This window comes from Eleutherodactylus coqui, chromosome 4 (genome assembly GCF_035609145.1).
Source record: "Eleutherodactylus coqui strain aEleCoq1 chromosome 4, aEleCoq1.hap1, whole genome shotgun sequence".
Taxonomy (NCBI): domain Eukaryota; kingdom Metazoa; phylum Chordata; class Amphibia; order Anura; family Eleutherodactylidae; genus Eleutherodactylus; species Eleutherodactylus coqui.
The window spans coordinates 241,979,211-241,992,844 of NC_089840.1; the positions used below are offsets into that span (position 1 = coordinate 241,979,211).

The following is a 13,634-nucleotide window of genomic DNA, read 5'->3' on the forward strand; positions in this document are numbered from 1 at the left end:
TACGGCCGTTGTCACACACGACCATGCCCGGTTGGAGGCTCAGCGGCGCAAGCCAGTGGTCGGTCTGCTCTGTCAGACCCTGCAGCAGTTCGTGGGCCGTGTGCCTCTTATCTCCTAAGCTGAGTAGTTTCAGCACGGCCTGCTGATGCTTTCCCACCGCTGTGCTGCCACGCAGCGCGACACCGACTGCTGCCGACGTGCTGCTGACACATCTTGATTGCGAGACAGAGGTTGCGTAGGAGGAGGAGGAGGAGGGTGGTTTAGTGGAGGAAGCATACACCGCCGCAGATACCTTCCACCGAGCTGGGGCCCGCAATTCTGGGGGTGGGTAGGACGTGAGCGGTCCCAGGCTCTGACTCTGTCCCAGCCTCCACTAAATTCACCCAATGTGCCGTCAGGGAGATATAGTGGCCCTGCCAGCCTGTGCTTGTCCACGTGTCTGTTGTTCAGTGGGCCTTGGCAGTAACCGTGTTGGTGAGGGCGCGTACAATGTTGCGGGAGACGTGGTCATGCAGGGCTGGGACGGCACATCGGGAAAAGTAGTGGCGACTGGGAACTGAGTAGTGCGGGGCCGCCGCCGCCATCATACTTTTGAAAGCCTCCGTTTCCACAACCCTATACGGCAGCATCTCCAGGCTGATAAATTTGGCTATGTGCACGTTTAACGCTTGAGCGTGCGGATGCGTGGCTGCGTACTTGCGCTTGCGCTCCAACACTTGCGCTAGCGATGGCTGGACGGTGCGCTGACAGACATTGGTGGATGGGGCCGAGGACAGCGGAGGTGAGGGTATGGGTGCAGGCCAGGAGACGGTAGTGCCTGTGTCCTGAGAGGGGGGTTGGATCTCAGTGGCAGGTTGGGGCACAGGGGGAGAGGCAGCGGTGCAAACCAGAGGCGGTGAACGGCCTTCGTCCCACCTTGTGGGGTGCTTGGCCATCATATGTCTGTGCATGCTGGTGGTGGTGAGGTTGTTGGTGGTGGCTCCCCGGCTGATCTTGGCACGACACAGGTTGCACACCACTGTTCGTCGGTCGTCTGCACTCTCAGTGAAAAACTGCCAGACGTTTGAGCACCTCGGCCTCTGCAGGGTGGCATGGCACGAGGGGGCGCTTTGGGAAACAGTTGGTGGATTATTCGGTCTGGCCCTGCCTCTACCCCTGGCCACCGCACTGCCTCTTCCAACCTGCCCTGCTGCTGCCCTTGCCTCCCCCTCTGAAGACCTGTCCTCAGTAGGCGTAGCAAACCAGGTGGGGTCAGTCACCTCATCGTCCTGCTGCTCTTCCTCCGAATCCTCTGTGCGCTCCTCCCTCGGACTTACTGCCCTTACTACTACCTCACTGATAGACAACTGTGTCTCATCGTCATCGTCCTCCTCACCCACTGAAAGCTCTTGAGACAGTTGCTGGAAGTCCCCAGCCTCATTCCCCGGATCCCGGGAACTTTCAAAAGGTTGGGCATCAGTCACGACAAACTCCTCCAGTGGGAGAGGATTCGGAACCATTGCTGCCCATTCTGGGCAGGGGCCCGAGAACAGTTCCTGGGAGTCTGGCTGCTCCTCAGAATGTGTCATTGTAATGGAGTGAGGAGGCTGGGAGGAAGGAGGGGCAGCAGCCAGAGGATTCAGAGTTGCAGCAGTGGACGGCGCAGAACTCTGGGTGGTCGATAGATTGCTGGATGCACTTCCATCCACGACAGGACCTGCTCACACTGCTCATTTTCTAATAAAGGTCTACCGCGTGGACCCATTAATTGTGAGATGAATGTGGGGACGCCAGAAACGTGCCTCTCTCCTAATCCCGCAGCAGTCGGCTGCGATACACCTGGATCAGGAGCTCGGCCTGTGCCCACACCCTGACTTGGGCCTCCGCGTCCTCGCCCGCGTCCACGTCCTCTAGGCCTACCTCTACCCCTCAGCATAGTGTATTACCAGTAGTGCAGAAACAGAACGCTGTAATTAAATGTGATGCTTATTGGCCTGTGGTTGGAGGCTGACTTCGCTTACGGAACGCACAGCAGAGCCAGGAAAGAATTTTGCGCAAGCCTGCTGTAACACTTAGCTGGCTGCGTATGAATTAGGACAACTACCCCCAGCAGAGACCCAGTACACTGAGGACGGTCACAGGCAGCCCAAATAGATTTTTTTCCCCAAATGTTTTTGGAAAGGCCCACTGCCTATATACACTAAATATGTCTTCTGTCCCTGCCTCACCACTACTGGCCCTGGACTATGTAAAATTACTGCAGAGTCAGACAGTATCACTGTGGACAGGAATACAGCGGTGATGTAACAGCCAACACAGAGCCAGGAAAGAATTTTGCGCAAGCCTGCTGTAACACTTAGCTGGCTGCATATGAATTAGGACAACTACCCCCAGCAGAGACCCAGTACACTGAGGACGGTCACAGACAGCCCAAATAGATTTTTTTTCCCAAATGTTTTTGGAAAGGCCCACTGCCTATATACACTAAATATGTCTTCTGTCCCTGCCTCACCACTACTGGCCCTGGACTATGTAAAATTACTGCAGGACGCAATGCTCTGCACGGCCGATATACAAAGAAAAAAAAATGTGCAACACTGCAAAAAGCAGCCTCCACACTACTGCACACAGTTAGATGTGGCCCTAAGAAGGACCGTTGGGGTTCTTGAAGCCTAAAATAACTCCTAACACTCTCCCTATAGCAACTCCAGCAAGACAGCACTTTCCCTGAACTATGTCAGAATGCATCTGTGGCGAGCCGCGGGAGGGGCCGATTTATATACTCGGGTGACACCTGATCTCGCCAGCCACTCACTGCAGGGGGGTGGTATAGGGCTTGATCGTCGCAGGGGGGAGTTGTAATGCCTTCCCTGTCTTTCTATTGGCCAGAAAAGCGCGCTAACGTCTCAGAGATGAAAGTGAAAGTAACTCGAACATCGCGTGGTGCTCGTTTCGAATAACGAGCATCTCGAACACGCTAATACTCGAAAGAGCATCAAGCTCGGACGAGTACGTTCGCTCATCTCTAGTAGGTAACACAGCTGTATAAGATCCTGTTTTAAGTCTTCTTTTTTGTCATATAATTATGTCTCCTTTTTTTCAATTATTTTGTCAAATAATTAAGTTTTTAACCCGTTTAGGACCAGGCGCTGTAAATTTACAGCACCTGGTCCCAGGCTTTAAGCCCAGCCGTATGTAAAATTAAAGCCTTCTGCTTCTGAAATCAATCTGAAGCAGGATGGGTTGTCAGCTGTTAGTCATAGCTGATAACCCGGAGGGCAAGGCAGGAGGGTTTTTTAACCCTTTCTGTCATCTCCTTCCCTGAGTACACAGTGCTAAATGAGCACTAAGTACTTACAAGTGAAACTGGAAGTGTAACTTCAACTATGGGAACTGGCAGTCACGTAACCACCGGGATCCACTGCTACAGTAGAGCTGCAGGGTTCTAGAAGACCCTGATCACCTCTACCAGTGATTAATATCACTACAGTGGATGTTTTTCCCTGTAACTGGGGGTCCTATTGATGCCCCAGCTACAGTGGAAAAATGGCAAATAAAAAAACCCACATGTGAATGTCCCCCAGAGGTCTTATATGACGTCATGGGAGACATATATAGTAAAAAAAAGGAATTGCATAAATAAGTTTTTTAAAAAATTACAGAATAAAACAACAATATATACATAAGAAAGAAAATAACTCAATGCTGACGCCAACCAAAACTATATGCGCCCTGTAATCCAAAACCCTACATATTATAAATCAAAATGTCCAAAACAAAATGAGGAATCCGTTCCTATACTATATTGTAGCGTAAATATACTAATTTAAAAAATAACTATAAATGTTAAAAAAATATATATTTTTTTTAGCTTTTTACCCCCAATAAAACTAAAACACAGAAAAGTGAAAAAGATATAAAAAATTAGACCTATATGTCACATAAAAAAAAACGCAGCAAAAATAATTTTGGTAGCTAAAGGGATAAAAATAGGGCAGTAAAACTACTACATGGCTAAAACCCCCTAAAAAGTGTCTACTCCTTAAGGTACAAAACAGCCTGGTCCTTAAAGGGGTGCATTTCTATTCAGTTTGAAAACTCCAATTAAACCCACTTGCGTTTTTTTTTTTACGCATTATAGCTTGCTTTTTTTCCATGCTATATGGGCTCCTGCACACTTGCGTTTTTTCACGCGTTATAGCTTGCCTTTTTTCATGCTATATTGCTGCTTTTTTTTACGCGATTGTCAATGGGACTTTCTAATGTTAAAAATGCTTTGCAAGTTGGTGCGTTTTTAACATTAGAAAGTCCTCACTATTATAAAAACAATTGCACCTTTTTATTTATCAATCACCATAAAAATTAGGTTCACTGCATTGCATAGGTTATTATGGTTATAGGAATAGCAAATATCTCTATGCTATTTACATTATTGGGGTATATAGTGTATCAATTGTGTTTATTAGGGTGGCTTCATATCTACATGCAGAGTTCCGCTTTTATGCTTCATTCGGGGAGCAGGAAAGGGGTATCCCTGCAGCCGAACAGCTCAGTCTCAGGACAGAATCGGACAGTGCCGAACGGACACCATTCACTATATTGGAGTTCGTTCAGATTCTGTTTGGCTGCCCGGCTTTTAGACAGAAGAAAAAGCGCTGCATTTAGCACTTTTTCTTCTGGTATTTTGAGCCAGATCTGTGGCGGTACCTCCTCGCTATTCTATTTTTTTCTATTGGCATATACACTGTATTTTGTGTTCTTATTAGTGTTCCTGCCTCACGTACAGCAGGTTCTGAATTTGAGACCTGGCAAAAATGAGGTAAATGAAGGGACTAAACATATATAAGAAGCAGCTCCCTCAACATCCTATGTCACAAAATCTACATAGCAGTAAGCCTGGCATTTAACTGATCTTACTGGGTGCTGACAGCAGCTGTGCCTTGTTTGCCATTCTGACCCTGACTGTTACTATTTAGCTATTGAACTAAGTCCCTATATTTGTGAATATAAAGTATCTGATAAGTGTCATTTTCTTTTTGCTTTCAGCTATACATGGTTCGTTTCCTATAGATATTCATATAGGTACAGATATGTTCAGTTTTGCTGTTCTGATAGTATTCTCATTACTACCAAATGGAGAAACTATTGCAAATGGAGTACTGTATGAAGTTCCATTATGTGCAAAGGAAAAGGTATGAAAAAGCAACAAGGTGCATTAAAAAATATTCACAATCATATTGTTACAGTGAATCTGGATTATTGAAACGTAATGACAATAAAAAATCAAGGATTTTAAACAGGTTCATATCTTGCCTTAGAGTGAGCAAAAATGCAATCCCACTGCTCGAACATCTATATATATAAAAACGAACGCCCTCACTGACTCACTGACTGACTCGCCAAAAATTCTCCAACTTTCCGATGTCGTAGAAACATGAAATTTGGTAAGAGCATAGATTATGTCCAAAATAGGAAAAGTAATGAGGTCCCAACTCGATTATTTAATTCTAGCGCAAAAGAACTAGCGTCCAAATTTTACGTACGGAATCTAATTCTCTCACTTCCCAATGTCATAGAAACCTGAAATTTGGCATGAGCATTGATTATTTCATAAATAGGAAAAGTTAATGGGTCCCAACTCGATTATTTAATTCTAGCGCAAAAGAATTAGCGTCGAAATTTTACGTACCTAATCTAAATTTCTCTCTTCCAAATGTCTTAGAAATGTAAAATTTGGCACGAGCATTGAATATGTCATAAATAGGAAAAGCTAATGGGTCCCAACTCGATTATTCAATTCTAAGTGCAAAAGAATTAGCGTCCAAATTTTACGTATGGAATGTAATTCTCTCACTTTCCGGTGTCATAGAAACGTGAAATTTGGAACAGCCATTGATTATGTCATAAATAAGAAATGCTAATGGGTCCCAACTCGATTATTCAATTCTATGCGCAAAAGAATTAGTGTCCAAATTTTACGCACGTAATCTAATTCTCTCACTTGAAATTTAGCATGGGCATTGATTATGTCATACATAGGAAAAGTTAATGTGTCCCAACTCAATTATTCAATTTTATGCGCAAATGAATTAGCGTCCAAATTTTACGTATGTAATCTAATTTTCTCACTTCCCGATGTCATAAAAACTTGAAATTTGGCACGAGGATTGATTGTGTCATAAATAGGAAAAGTTAATGGTTCCCAACTCGATTGTTCAATTCTAAGCGCAAAAGAATTAGCATCCACATTTTACGTACGGAATCTAATTCTCTCACTTCCCGATGTCGTAGAAACATGAAATTTGGCATGAGCATTGATTATGTCATAAATAGGAAAAGTTAATGGGTCCCAACTCGATTATTCAATTCTAGCGCAAAAAGAACTAGCGTCCAAATTTTACGTATGGAATCTAATTCTCTCACTTCCCGATGTCGTAGAAACATGAAATTTGGCATGAGCATTGATTATGTCATAAATTGGAAAGGTTAATGGGTCCCAACTCGATTATTTAATTCTAGCGCAAAAGAATTAGCGTCAAAATTTTGCATACGTAATCTAAATCTCTCACTTCCCAATGTCATAGAAACGTAAAATTTGGCGCAAGCATTAAATATATCATAAATAGGAAAAGCTAATGGGTCCCAACTCGATTATTCAATTCTAAGCGCAAAAGAATTAGCGTCCAAATTTTAAGTATGGAATGTAATTCTCTCACTTTCCGGTGTCAAAGAAACATGAAATTTGGAACAGGCATTGATTATGTCATAAATAGGAAAAGCTAATGGGTCCCAACTCGATTATTCAATTCTATGCACAAAAGTATTAGCGTCCAAATTTTACGTACGTAATCTAATTCTCTCACTTGAAATTTAGCATTGATTATTATGTCCTACATAGGAAAAGTTAATGGGTCCCAACTCGATTATCCAATTCTATGCGCAAAAGAATTAGCATCCAAATTTTACGTACATAATCTAATTCTGTTCCTTTGCGATTTGGACTTCTTATAGGAGCCTTAGTGCGCTTGCAAGACCAGCACTCCTTCAGTCTTCTCTTCACTTAAGGGGGGAGGAGTAACAGCTCATTGAGGACGACAGGGGACATGGGACCCCCTCAGTATCAATTGGGGTCTCAGCTAGTTGTAATTCAGGTAGAACCAATTTAATATACCGTATAATTTACTGTAGTTTTTTCTTCATTAAGTGGCATGACATTACAAAGGTAGATTAGATTTACCAGTAATCCTTTTTGGGAAGTCTCCACGACAGCATCAGCTGAGATTATTTCCCCCTGATAGGACAGGAAACACACTGAGAAGTTTAAGGCTCCCCCTCCTTCCCTACCTTCCTCAGTATTTATAATGAAACCCTGTTAGGAAGGGTTTAGGATCTATACAGCTAAACTTAACATCTTCTCTTTAAAATCAAGCTAGAAATGGAAAAAAATTAGAAAAACTTGCAGTGGGAATATACGGGTGCTGTCATGGAGACTTCCCGAAAATAGGATTACCGGTAAATCTAATCTACCTTTCCCTATCATCTCCACAACAGCACCAGCTGAGAAACACCAGCAAAAAAAAAATCTTGGGACTACTGCAGAAAGGACCTTGCGGCCAAAAGCTAAGTCCTCATTTGCCCGAACTTCCAATCTATAATGTTTAACAAATATATGACTCAGCTGACTTCTGATAGCTTGGTGTCATGAAACACACTAAGTGCTGAAACCTGAATCTTAAATGTGCTTGGCGAAAGTCCCAACTCTAGCCCATGCTGTAGAAAATCCAATATTATGCTTATAGAAAAAAATTTCTTCTATACTTCAGAATAAATTTTTATTAGTGGTTTGCTTCCTACTGGCTAGTAGGGTATCTATTACTTTATGGGAAAAACCCTGTCTAGAAGGAGGGATTTTTCAATAACCCAGCTGTTAGGCATTATATCACCACACCCTGCTACAACAGGGGTCCCTGAGTCCCTGAGCCTGGAATCCTGATTTGGTTTTCTTATTATTAACAGACAGGAATTTTGTCCCAACCCTTGTACAGGCACTCTAGCTTTGATCTTTAATAATTTTTTGTAACAGGGTCATCTTGGCTCCTGGGCCTATGATGTCTCGAAACACCTGTGGGGGCTGAGAGGTCCATTCTAAATTATAACCTACTCCTAGGCATTTTTGCTTAATTTGGCTCATTTTTCTGCAAAAGCCAGCAACCTCACCCCCACTGGAATGGCGTCATTGTCTTGAAAATCTGGATAGGAGAGATTGAGGAGAAAATTCCTTTCTTTCCCTCCTTTTGGATAACTCCAGTGCCCTGTTTTCCCTTTGCTCCTATAACTGTCCTGTTGAGTGGGGCCTTGAAAAAACTTTTAAACCTACGTAGTTTCTCTTTTAGAAATTTGCCTTTTTTGTCAGAGTCCTTTTCCAAGATTTTATCAAGGTCAGCACCGAACAAAAACTGCCAGTGAAAGGGAAAAGAGCATAACTTGGATTTTGAGGCTGAATTCCCTGCAAACTTGAATTCCCTGACCAAGTTTTTAGTCAGAGTGTGCATCTAGCACAATTAGACAAGGCCACAGATCTAGCAGCTACCTTAATAGTTTCCGCCGCTGAGTCTGCCAGAAAACCGGTCGTCTTTTTAAGGATTAGTAATGAACTCAAAATCTGCTCCCTTGGTGTCTTATTTTGAACCAGCATCTCTAGCTGTCCCAACCAAACAAGCAAGGTTCCAAGAAGACCTGAGGTCACCTCCCAGGTCTTTCTGAGGAGGCTTTCTGCTTTACTATCCATAGGCTCCTTCAAGTGGGTAGCATCCTTAAAAGGAAGTGATGTATGTCTTGTTAGCTCTGAAATATGGACATCCACCTTAGGGATAATATCCCAATCAGTGCAGATACCCTCCGAGAAGGGATAACATCTTTTGAACCCTTATATTTACCCCCTACATCAGGTCTTTTCCATTCCTTCCAGATCATTTTGGAAATGTTCTTATGAACCGGGAAGGTAGATCTTTGTCGCTCTCCTAAACTCCCAAACACATCGTCCTGGATAGACCTAGGCTCTCTAGGGTCTTCCACATCCAATGTGTCCCTGCTTTGATTAATTCCCCTATGTCCTCAGGGCTAAACAAAAATCTTCTATATTCTTCTTCATCAGAGGAGTCTATAAATGTTCCCTGTAAATCTTCAGAAAATGTAGTACTTTCCTTTAAATCTGTTTCTAAGTCCTCACTCCGGGGTCTCCTAATTCCCTTGAGGTGCCGCACTGGCTACTTACAATACTGGAGGTACTGGCCTGTACTGGGTTTTCAGGTCCTGGAGCACTCATACTTATTCAGGTAGTGCTGCAGGCTTTTGGCACAGAATAAGGCCTTAGTCAGACGGGCGTTTTTTGCCGCGATTTGCGGATCGCATGACGGATGCGCATCCGCAAATCGCGTGACCGGTGCGCGCAAGTCGCCCGCAAATCGCCCGAAAATCTGCTCCTAGCCGCGTTTCATTAGAAACGGGCCGGAGCTGTCCAGCGCATTGCATTCAATGGAGACGGCAATACAGCCGTCTCCATTGAAAGCAATGCGCTGCGGGCGAGCCCGGGATGAATTGTCGGTAAGGGCTTAAATATATAAGCCCTTACCTGCAATCCATCCTAAAATGTGTTAAAATAAAAAAAAATTCCATTCTCACCTTCTGCCTGCAGCTCCGGGCAGCCGTCCTGCAGTGGGTGTGAAGGGGGTGTGAGTCAGACCTGCCCCCTGATTGGCTCAGCGCTGAGCCAATCAGAGGCATGCCTCACTCACACCCATTCATGAATTCATGAATGGATGTGAGTCAGACCTGCCCCTGATTGGCTCAGCGCTGAGAGGCAGCAGTCACTCACCCATTCATGAATTCATGAATGGGTGTGTGAGTGAAACCGGCCTCTGATTGGTCAGGCTGTGACCAATCAGAGCAGATCATTCAGCAGGCGGGGATTTTAAAGCCCCGCCGGCTGAATAGTGCCGAGAAGCAGTTCAGGAGAACTGACAGCGGCCGCGGCTGGACTCCGGCTGCAGCGGAAAGGTGAGTATACAATTTTTTTTTATTTTAACACATTTTAGCATGAATTGCAGGGAAGGGTTTATATATTTAACCCCTTCCCGACAATTAACCCCGCGCACGCCGGCAGCCCATTGCTTTCAATGGAGCGGCTGTATTGCCGCTCCATTGAATTCAATGGGCAAACATCGTTCTTCTCTGCCACAGCTGTTACAGCTGTGGCAGAGAAGAATGATTTGTCTTCTATATGTTCTCAATGGGGTCGGCGCTGCTGCCGCCGGCCCCATTGAGCGCATATACAGAAGCGAACAGGAATCGCAGATCGCAGATAGGTGCGATCTGCGATTTTTTGTTCTATAATTTTTCGGACGAGCGCATAAAAAGCGCTCATGTGTCCGATACCATTGCGAAGCAATGGTTTTAAAAAATCGCAGGACGCATGCGCATGCGCAAATCGCGGCAAAAAACGCCCGTCTGACTAAGCCCTGAGACCGTTCTGCTAAAGTCTGGCGTCCAGCATCTTGCACTTCTCCCAGTCTCTTTTTGAATTTTCCGCCAAACAGGGCCCCCCAAGCCCGCCGCCGGCGTCCCGTGTCACATGACTTTCAAGCCACACACCCCCGCAAACGCGCGAGAGCAGGAAGAAGCAGAGCCAGCCTCACCTAACCCGGTGCCTCATATTCCACCTAGTGAGTATAATGAAAAAACAGGTGGGTGAGTACTCACCTGGTGCTCAGTGGAATTCTATGGATAGAGAATCCACTGGCACCCGATATCCACGATAGCCTATAAACCACCCAGGGTTCTCAATCCAGCCTCCTGGAGAGTCGTCATTGGGATGCGTCCTTAGTCCGGGCTGTGAGATTCAGGTAAAAGCACAATCGGTGAAGGAAAAATCCCCACGCTCCGGAACCCAGAGGAATCAGTAATATACTTCTCAGTTCGTAACTTATATTTTATTGTGCGACACGTTTCGGCAGTTAAAATGCCTTTCTTAAGCATATAATACACATATAGATTCAATACATCTATATATATAGAAATTTAACATCCACTTACACTCCCCCTTGCTCGCGAAGAACGCCAGTGTGGGAGCCACCTTGGTGTCACGTGATCGGAAGGGATATGGAACAGCATTCTGATTTATATTGCTTTTACATTGTTTTTTATAATGATTGATATATTAATGATTTTAATGTAGGTTTGGAAGATTTATAGAAGTTGATTTGAGAGCTTATACGAATTAGCAAAACAAGAAATTCTCTGCTTTCATCTATTATGGCAGCGTATATCCTTTTATAGTAAACAATGTTTTTTTATGAATGAATGCGTAAATGGCACGCGAGATGCTTCCCATTGAGAAAGAAAATGACGTAAGAAGGCACGTGAGCTGGAAACCCTTCCGATCACATGACACCAAGATGGCTCGCACACTGGCGTTCTCCGCTAGCAAGAGGGAGTGTAGGTGGACTTTAAATTTATATATATATGTATGTATATATATATATATATATATATATATATATATATATATATTTTAATTAAATCTATGTGTGTATTATATGCTTGAGAAAGGCATTTTAACTGCCGAAACGCGTCACATAATAAAATATAAGTTACGGACTGAGAAGTATATTACCGGTTCCGGAGCGCAGGGATTTTTCCTTCACCGATTGTGCTTTTACCAAAGTCTAACAAATATGATACTTGATAAATCATTGTTAAAGTCAAAGCTTTTTGTACTTGAATAATGTCTGTGTGTGTGTATGTATATACACTATATATATATATATATATATATATATATATATATATATATGTATATATATGTATATATATATAGTGGCAAGTTGGGGTCCCTTGCCTACGGATCGCTAATCTTTCAGACCAGAAAATGGCCATTACACATGTAGAAACTCTTCATGTGACATGGTTTCTCTTTAAGACTGGTGCCTGCAAGCATTTATTCACAACATAACAAATAACGGAAACAGAGTCCAAATAAGCATTCTTCCATAATCAAAGTCCATATAAGCACCCCACCTAGGTGTTTGAGGTTAGGGTTGTCGTCCCTGTCAACCTCGTGCCTTTGCGGGTCTGCACTGGACCCTGGGGCTAGCAGCCCCTCCAGCTCCACTGGGCTGTCTCTCTGGCTCTCTCAGCCAACGTCTCCCTGCTTCATGCACAAACTGCCTCTTTTGCAGCTAACTCTTGCTACACCTAGGGTATTAACCCTCTCTTTCCCTCTTGCAGGTATTAGAATGCCTGACTAGCACACTCTGCAGGTCATTTTGTATACTGCACCACTACAATATATATAATATAAAATATCATTTTTAATATAAAGGTTAAAGGCTCTATTCACACTAGCACTATTGCTTACATTTATAATGGAGACGTGACAGCTATGCCCAATACAATAATAAATCCTGATGTACTCTGTTAGCTTTAAAAGGGTCCATCAGTGTTCCAGTATTTTCTATGGCAGACATAGCGCTAAAGACTGCACAATCTTTGCCTTCAAAAATACCCAAAAAAAGATGGAAAGCCATTTGGAGGCTCCTAATGCAAGTGTGAACAGAGCCTAAATCAAAAGGTCTTGTCATCCACTATACAGGTACAACTTAAGTTCTCAGAGGAGCTGGTCCATCCTGGGGCAAGTGTAAATTTGGAAGTGTCAGCAAGCGCTGCATCCCTCTGCTCTATACGTTCTGTGGATAAAGGATATTTACTTCAAAACCCTCAGGACAGATCGCTGCTATCAGATCTTGTAAGTTTTGCTCCATCGGTATCTATATATATAAAGACGAAAGCCCTCATTCACTCACTGATTCACTGACTGACTGACTCGCCACTAATTCTCTCACTTCCCGATGTCGTAGAAACATGAAATTTGGCACAAGCATAGATTATGTCCAAAATAGGAGAAGTAAAGAGGTCCCAACTCGATTATTTAATTCTAGCGCAAAAGAATTGGCGTCCAAATTTTACGCACGTAATCTAATTCTCCAACTTCCTGATGTCGTAGAAACATGAAATTTGGCACAAGCATTGATTGTGTCACAAGTAGGAAAAGGTAATGGGTCCCAACTAGATTATTCAATTCTAGCGCAAAAGAACTAGCGTTCAAATTTTATGTACGGAATCTAATTCTCTCACTTCCCGATATCGTAGAAACATAAAATTTGGCACGAGCATTAATTATGTCACAAATAGGAAAAGCTAAGTAGTCACAACTTGATTATTAAATTCTAAGCGCAAAAGAATTAGCGTCCAAATTTTACATACGTAATCTATTTCTCCAACTTCCCGATATCGTAGAAACATGAAATTTGGCACAAGCATTGATTATGTCATAAATAGGAAAAGTTAATGGGTACCAACTCGATTATTCAATTCTAGCGCAAAATAATTAACGTCCAAATTTTACGTACGTAATCTAATTCTCTCACTTCGGGATGTCGTAGAAACATGAAATTTTGCATGAGCGTTGATTATGTCATAAATAGGAAAAGTTAAGGCCCATAAATAGGAAAAGTTAATGGGTCCCAACTAGATTATTCAATTCTAAGCACAAAAATAATTACCATCCAAATTTTACATACGGAATCTAATTCTCTCAC

General features: G+C 43.3%; 1 protein-coding gene across 1 annotated transcript in view; it reads left to right on the forward strand.

Annotated features, from left to right (window-relative positions):
• Positions 1 to 13,634, forward strand: part of LOC136626664 (pregnancy zone protein-like) — a 184,070-nt gene that overhangs the window by 14,009 nt on the left and 156,427 nt on the right. The window contains exons 4-5 of the mRNA XM_066601682.1: positions 5,026 to 5,171; positions 12,629 to 12,781. Coding sequence (XP_066457779.1) covers positions 5,026 to 5,171; positions 12,629 to 12,781 — 299 coding nt within the window. The remainder of the gene's footprint in view (positions 1 to 5,025; positions 5,172 to 12,628; positions 12,782 to 13,634) is intronic.